Source organism: Quercus suber, unplaced genomic scaffold (genome assembly GCF_002906115.3).
Source record: "Quercus suber isolate HL8 unplaced genomic scaffold, Cork oak 2.0 scaffold_898, whole genome shotgun sequence".
NCBI classification, from domain to species: Eukaryota; Viridiplantae; Streptophyta; class Magnoliopsida; order Fagales; family Fagaceae; genus Quercus; species Quercus suber.
In genome coordinates, this window is record NW_027070324.1 from 217,575 (window position 1) to 226,078 (window position 8,504).

The 8,504-nt window shown below is 31.3% G+C and overlaps 2 protein-coding genes across 2 annotated transcripts in view; one reads left to right on the forward strand and one right to left on the reverse strand.

Moving 5' to 3' along the window:
* LOC111989503 (carboxylesterase 1) overlaps positions 1-1,043 on the reverse strand; it is a 5,188-nt gene extending 4,145 nt beyond the window's left edge. The window contains 2 exon segments of the mRNA XM_065768169.1: positions 696-779; positions 900-1,043. Coding sequence (XP_065624241.1) covers positions 696-779; positions 900-1,043 — 228 coding nt within the window.
* Positions 1,044-7,084: 6,041 nt separating this feature from the next.
* LOC111999116 (transcription factor MYB98-like) lies at positions 7,085-8,483 on the forward strand (the record flags this gene model as incomplete). Its single annotated transcript, XM_024031234.2, has 3 exons — positions 7,085-7,662; positions 8,158-8,284; positions 8,454-8,483. Coding segments are annotated over exons 1-3 (735 nt in total), but the record flags the coding sequence as incomplete, so codon positions are not given.
* Between the last annotated feature and the right edge of the window lie 21 nt (positions 8,484-8,504).

An 8,504-nucleotide genomic window follows, 5' to 3' on the forward strand; every position in this document is an offset into this window, starting at 1 on the left:
GGGGGGGGGGCGGGAAATGTCCAACTACAGCTCCGTACCTGAGCAAGAGACTAAATTTTTTTTTATGGCTATAGGAATATAGGATGTTTTTCTTCACTATAATGTATTGATATGATTATAAAAATTATTTATTTTAGGTAGAGGTGAGCTTAAATAATAAAAATTTCTAACTTATGATTTTCTTTATATCAGAATAAAGTATCACAAACACCAATAATAATAATAATAAGTACTTATATGGTAATATGGAACAAACCAATGTTTACAAACTTAAAGCCAAAAAGGGCAATTTACATTTTTTTCTCATCTTCTACAACGTTATTAAAATAATTAAAGTAATTAAATGAGATTCTTGCTTAGTACATAGTTTCATAATTTCCATTGACCCAATTTCTCAAACAACAAATGCGTCCTGGTTTCAAATCCTCATATTAACTTGTCCCATATGTAGTAAGTAAAAACAAAGGTCAAGATGATCATAAATATGTTCAACCATTTGACTACATGTTGCAAAAAAATTGCCTACAAAAATTGCCTACACTCAAAATTAATTTGTGGAGTAAATTTACTTTTGATTTAATAAGAAGCCCCTAAACATATTCTGAAAAGACAACAAGTTTTTTTTTTTTTTTTTTTTCTAAGAATCAAGCCGATGCTTATTATTAAATGTGGCTGATCAAGTCAGTCTAAAGTACATGTAAAAGGTCTGGTGGAACGTCTTCCATCAAAACGAACATGAGAGAAGAAAGGATTGCTCTTCTAGCAAGTGAATGAGCAACCTGATTACATTGTGAATGAACATGCATAAAATTAAAACATGAGAAATGTAAAGCAAGAAAAACGATGTCATTAGCAATACTCCCAAATGATGCCAAAGACCTGTTCTGTTGCTGCAGGACCTTAATCAATATCTCTGAGTCGCCCTCAACAATGATACTATTAAAACCCAACTCCAAAGCTAATTCGATAGCCCTTCTCGCTGCCAGTGCCTCCACTTCCATGACTGATGGCAGTAATGGAACAAGCTGTGACAGGGAGGCCATTACCAGCCCTTCATGATTGCGTATAACAACTCCCAGTCCAGCCTTTTTTTCTTTTTCGAAGATGGCTCCGTCAAAGTTAACTTTGTATCTACTTGAGGTGGGTGGTGACCGTAGTGTGCCTGTTCGTTTTTACCCAAATAAAAAAATGGGTTGACCCGTAACCCAACTCGTATTTTTAGTAAGTCAACCTGACCCGACTCCAGCCGAACTCGAACCATTTTTTTAAACTTTTTTTTTGGTAAAAAAAATAATAAAATCAAGAAAATATTAGTTTAATTGTTTGTTGTGCGCTTTAACGAAACAATTGAGACATTTACATAACTGCATGCAAATTAATTAAAAGATAAATGGTTGAGTATTCTGTAATGAGTAAAGATTTTTAGATATCAAATAAAAAGTATATGCCAAGATGATCTTGTTATAGTAGAGTTAAAAATATAGATTTAAAATTGTAAACATGTGTGAGAAACATTTACAAGTATGAAAATAGTGAAGTCAAAGTATCAAATTAGTATAAATTATGAATGCTTAGACTTATTTTTTAACAATTTATGTCCAAAATAAATGGCTTTCAAAATAAATTATGATATTTCCTAGAGTGTGTATTGCTTAACAATGATATGATATTCATAAAGAGATTATGTATAAAAAAGTAAACAATCAAACTTTAACGTATATCTCAAATTGAAATAGAGTGTCATCCACAATTGATAATAGATTATAAAATTAATTTTCATGATTGTAAATTTCTTATGTGTTTTTATTCTTTGTCAAATGAGTTATCTAATAAGTCATTTATAATTTTGTTTTATATTTTGGATGTTGATATTGTGTAGAAATAAAATTTGTACATTTGTTTTACTTATCTTTGTGTTATTTTGTTTTAGATAGTAATGTTAGGATTTATATATTTTAAAATTATTGAATAAGTATTAATAAGTTTAACTGAGTTCATTCTTGATATAAGTGGTGAATTCAAAGTAATGCATTTTTGTTGGTGCAAATACAATGGTAATAGAAAAACACAAAGAGAAACTGAAAATACTTCTGAATATTATTAACGTAAAGAGAAATTACACAACACTATTTAGACTGAGACGCGGCACTCGCTCTCTTTAAGGAGATTCAAGCCCTTGGTTGGCTAAACTTTGGAACCGGTGCAGACCTTCTATGACTTGTCTCAATTCATTTCCAATTTTGATACCTCCACTCTTCACCTTCCCCTTGCGCACGTATCTAGCCCAATATCTGAGTCAATACATTTTAGCCCATTAATCACCACAATTAAAAAGAATAAAAAAGTCTCTCTCCTTTTCAATGTGGAATTAACATTTACACTAACTCTTCATCTCCCATATTTACTCTCACATCTTTACATTTATGTTATTACATTTATTCATTTTATTTATTTAATATTAAAAATGCTCCTACATATTTTACATCAAGTAAATTGTTGCATGACTTTTCAAATGGCAAATATATGTTGTTTTTTTTAAATTAAAAAAAAAAAATCATGTGAAAATACGGGTCAACCCGATCCGCAACCCAATTGACCCGACCCGAACCTACCCGCCCGTTTTGCCATGTCCATCTGTTTGGGACCAGGCCTTCAAGGATGACGCAAGTGAGGGCAATGTCTCTGGTAACTGATGTCTCGCATGCTCCAGCAGCTTGTCAAGAGGCACGGCTTGCTTTCCAAGCCGTAAATTATTCCGATGACTCCAGAGGGCCCAGGTGACTGAAGAAAATAACTCAGGTTCTTTGTTTTCTGCGCAAATAAATTCATGATGTCTATAAAGCTAGTGCATTGTCTGAGAAAACCATGGTTCCACACAAAATTCTTATCAAATTGCATATTAATATGTCCCACGTATAATAAGTAAAAACAAGGTCAAGGTCATAAATATGTTCAACCATTTTACTACGGGAATTATTGTGTATTCTCGGAATACCATAAATGCATACTCCTTCCTCTCGCATGAATGGTGGGTTCTACTAATTAAATTCATGGTAGAACCCATCATTCATATGAGAAGATGGAGTACACATTTATGTTCAACCATTGTCTGAGAAAACCATGGTTATTGTATATTCTCGAAGTACCATAAATGCGTACTCGTTCCTCTCGCATGAATGGTGGTTTTACTAATTAAATTCATGGTAGGACCCATCATTCATATGAGAAGATGGAGTACGCATTTATGATACTTCAAGAGTACCTAATAATTTTCCTTTTACTGCATGTTGCAAAACATTGCTTTCACTCCGAATTAATTTGTGGAGTAAATTTCCTTTTATTTGAAATAAGAAACCTTAAAACAAATTCTGAAATACAAAACTGCCCATCGATCTAGCTAATGCCACTATGTCTCGTGTCCAAATAGAGTTCTACACCAACAAGCGCAGAACTCAATTCTATTCTCACATGCCTAAAATCACGATCTTCCTTAACCATATGCTATATGTAACTGCTTAGTTATATTTAATATACTTATTACATATTTATTAAATTCTTAATTGCAGTTGCTAAAGTACCCATCAAAGCTAAGAAATGCCAAGTTAAGTCTTAACAAAGCAGATTTTGGTCACAAGTTTAAAGAAATGCTTAGGCAGCCTTGACCGTTGGATGATTTAGATTTAAAGGTCATAATCAAACTCTACAATTAATGGCATCCAAAGCTCACCTATTAAGGAACACAAAGGAGATTAGCACCAAAACATTAGGCCATTTGCCTCACTGTATGCTCATCTCTCACCCGTGGCGGAGCCAGGATTTGAGTTGAGGGAGGGCAAAGTTTAGCTACAAAATTGGTTGTAACTTTAGGCTACAAACTTACTCAATAAAATAAATATTACTGTATATTTTGAAAATCTAACCGTTGAATTACATGTTCTTTACGCTCTCAATGCACATGTCAATTTTTGTGTCAATCGGATATCATTTATTATATAATCTATAATCTTATATTTATGCATAATTTTAAATTACAAAAACTTGCAATTTAAAATTTTATTGATGACATAACTATTGATCTTTAATTTTCTTAAAATTTTGCAAACATGAAGGATATAAGAAGAAGATGCAATTCAATGGTAGATTTGTCAAAATTCACCTCTAATAAAAAATATTTAGTGAGTTTGTAGCCTAAGGCTACAACCAATTTTGTTGCTAAACTTTGTCCAAACTTATATATGATACACGCATTTACACATATTATGTGAATATATAATATTTGAGACCAATTTGAAAATTAAAAGTTATTCATTTAAATACTAAGTGATATTTAATGTAATTAAACCAAAAAAAAAAAAAACCTCTACCAAAAAAATGCTTATTCATAATATTGTATTTATCTATTGAAATAATTCTCACATGAATGATCTATTTTTAATTTTTCTTTTTTTTTAGAGTCAAAACTCAAGTTATGAATGAAACTATTAGTAGTTAGATAAATATTGAGTGTAATATATGTAAATTTCTATTATTTTGGTTAATGTGAACCCATAAAAGGTTCAAATTATAATAGGTAGGAACAAATTAAAAAATTCAGTGTAAGGCATGCTAGTGGAGACTTAAGGTTTCTCAATAGTTCGTTTAGAAGTTGTGCTCTCTTTCAAGACCAAAAAAACAGAGTTGCATTTAATAAACTCAAAAACAAAAAGTAAGCAGAAATATTTAATAAGTATTAACTCTAATAATTAAGGGTATTTTTTGGGTTCAAGGGCGCGCGCGTGCCGGGGGGGGGGGGAACTGCCCCCCCTCCCCCCCTAGCTCCGCCCATCTCTCACTCTAATGGAGCTTGGCACAAAGTTTAGGGAAAATCTTGCCTCACAAGCAATACTTTTATCTGATAATTACTATTATATGAATGATGATTTTTCCTTCGAAGTTCTATTAAGTGTATATGTGTGTGAAACTCCCTCCTAGAGACTTAAACTCTAGCATTTGCTCTCTACACTTCATAAATACTTATACTTGTAGAGTGACCATCGCATCAAGAGTGTGCGGTGGTGAAATCCTAAACTCTTATATCTTCATTTATAGGGATAGTAATTAAACTAAAGGGTATTTGTAATTAAGAACTTTTGATGCACAATTAGCCGTTCATTAATTGCATAGCGTTTTCATCGTAACATCTCTTAGTAAATAATGTTGATTAATTAAATGAGATGAGTCATGTTTCCACTGTGTTTCATTCTCCACCACTAAATTTACCATTAAATTTTATCCTTAATGGCTAGTTAAATTTGTCGTCAAGAGAGGGGTTGATTTTTGAGTATAGAATTCAACTTCAGTTACGACAAATTATCACTTTTAATGCATAAATATTGGATATGTTCAGAGTGAGTTAGATACATTATTGTTTTTATTTTTATTGTTTACGAGAGAGCAAAAGATAAATGGAATAATGGATGAATCTAGTATCACAACAAAACTAACAAATTGCCCATGTGGTAATATTGTGAGTGGTAGAGTTGTGAATTCATATCAACCCACCACTTTTATTTTACCATTCACAACTTGTCAGGTGGGCAAATTGTGGCAAAAATTATGAATTTTGTTATGGTATTAGCATTATTTTAGATGGATACTTCTAATTGGCTAGGTCTCTCTAACCTAGTCATAATTATTAATAACAGTCAACTTGATTAGTGTAATGACAACAACATGGTCATATGATCATATCATGTCAAATAAATTATGTGAAAGAAAGTGTATAGGAGAAAAAAAGGGGAAAAAATTTTTCAAAGTGCAAAAAAATGATAAATAGTTGAAGCAGCAAGAGCCTAAATTTATTTATGGCTATAGGAATATAGGATGTTTTTCTTCACCATATTGTATTGATATGATTATATTGATATGATTATAAAAATTATTTATTTTAGTAGAGGTGAGCTTAAATAAATAAATAAAAATTATAACGTATGATTTCTTTGTATCAGAATAAATTATCACAAGCACAGTATTTGTATGGTAATATGGAACAAACCAATGTTTACAAACTTAAAGTCATAAAGGGCATTTTACAGTTTCCCCGTCTTCTACAAGGTTCATCAATTGAAAATTACGCTTTGTAAAATTTTTTATAAATAGCTATATTAAAACAATTAAAGTTTTTTTTTCCCCAAATTAAAGTAATTAAATGAGATTTTTGCTTAGGACACATTTGCATAATTTCCATTGACCCAATTTCTCAAACAACAAATGCATCCTGATGTTAAATCCTCAGCATTGGATATTAACTTGTCCCATATGTAGTAAGTAAAAACAAAGGTAAGATGATTATAAATATGTTCAATTATTTGACTACATGTTGCAAAAAAATTGCCTTCACTCAAAATTAATTTGTAGAGTAAATTTTCTTTTTATTTAATAAGAAGCCCTTAAACATATTCTAAAAGACAACGAGTTAAATCCTCATCAAATTGCATATTAATTTTAATTTTCCCGCATATAATAAGTACAAACAAGGTCAAGATGGTCATAAATATGTTCAACCATTTTACTACATGTTGCAAAACATTGCTTCCACTCAGAATTAATTTGTGGAGTAAATTTCATTTTATTTAAAATAAGAAACCATAAAACAAATTCTGAAAGACAAAAATGCCCATCAATCTAGCCAATGCCTTTATGCCACGTGTGTACGATTAGAGTATTTATACCAACATGTACCATACTCAATTCTATTCTCACATGTCTGAAACCATGACCTTCATTGACCATATGCTATATGTAACTGCTTAATTATATTTAATATACTTATTACACTACTTAATTATATTTAATATACTTATTACATATTTATTAAATTCTTAATTGCAGTTGCTAAAGTATCCATCAAAAGCTAAGAAATACCAAATTAAGTCCTAACAAACCAAATTTTAGTCACCATTGGATGATTTAATTTAAAAGTCATGATCGACCACTACAATTAATGACAACTAAAGCTCACCTATTAAGTAACACAAAGGAGATTAGAACCAAAACACTAGGCCATTTGCCTCACTTTTAGTCCTCATCTCTCCCTCTTTCTCTAATGGAGCTTGACACAAAGTTTAGGGAAAATCTTGCTTCACAACCAATACTTTTGTCTGATAATTACTTGAAGTCCTACACGAAAGATGATTTTTCCTTTGAAGCTCCTTCATCTAAGGGTTTCTTGCAAGATTTTCACCATCTTGATCAGTTTCAAACTAGTGGGTCTTCATCAAATCCCATCTTTGGGGTGCAAACTCAGTGTTTGAATAGCAATTTCACATATGGGTGCACCTCAACTGATTTTGATATGTACGAGTGTAAGCCATTTATGGATAATGGTGGGCATGGTCATGTTATGGACAATTTCGAGAGTGGAGGATACTTGAATCTCCCTCAGAGAAATCCCATTGATATTATGGGATTAGATCGGAGTCACATGGTCTTTACTAGCCAAGACATAATAAAACCTCTGAATTTTGTTGTACCAGACGAAGTCTCATGCATAACAGCGGAAAATGGGTACTACAAAAAAATTGGCATGAACAAAAATAGAGCATTGCCAACAACTAAAAAACCACAAAAAGGTCGTAAGAAATCTAATGTTGTTAAGGGTCAATGGACAGTTGAAGAAGACAGGTACAAAAGATTTCATTCCTCAATATATATACATATATATATATAGATCATTTTTACATTATCTATGTAAATTATTGTATGACACTTTCAATATTCACACTCCATACACATTGGACATTATTTTAAAAATATGAATTTTATGTGGATACTTGATGTCCACACTTTGTAAATGATTGTCCAATATATATGAAGTGTAAATGTTAAGAGTGTGAGACAATCAAAATCCTATTAATTATGTATTTTTGTTATCAATAAATCTAGCAACACAAAAAAAATTTCATGTTTTTACCATTGTTGACTTGATTTATTATGATCTATGTATAATAAAAATGATATCAGTAATAAATTTATGTAAAAGTGATATTGTTTCAATCACAACTTATCATATTAACAAGTTGTGAAAAAGTTGTCAAATTTTGTGTTTCTCTAAGATTGCTCTTTTGTTATTCCCCATGTTTGGTTGTCTTTATCATGTATTGATGCATGTAAATACAGGCTTTTGATTCAACTGGTTAAGCAATATGGAGTGAGAAAATGGTCTTATATTGCTCAAATGTTGCCTGGGAGGATAGGAAAGCAGTGCCGAGAGAGATGGCATAACCATCTTAGACCAGACATCAAGGTTTTATTAATTTCTTCTTCATTGATTCTATATTATTCTATCTTTACCCCTACATGTTTTTATGGAATTCATTGATTAAATGGAGATACAAATATGCATTTTTTAACACTAGACACCAATGCATGAAAATGTCGTTTATTTTTGCTCATATTCTTTCGTTACTTTGCAGAAGGATACATGGAGTGAAGAGGAAGATAAGGTACTAATTCAGGCCCATGCA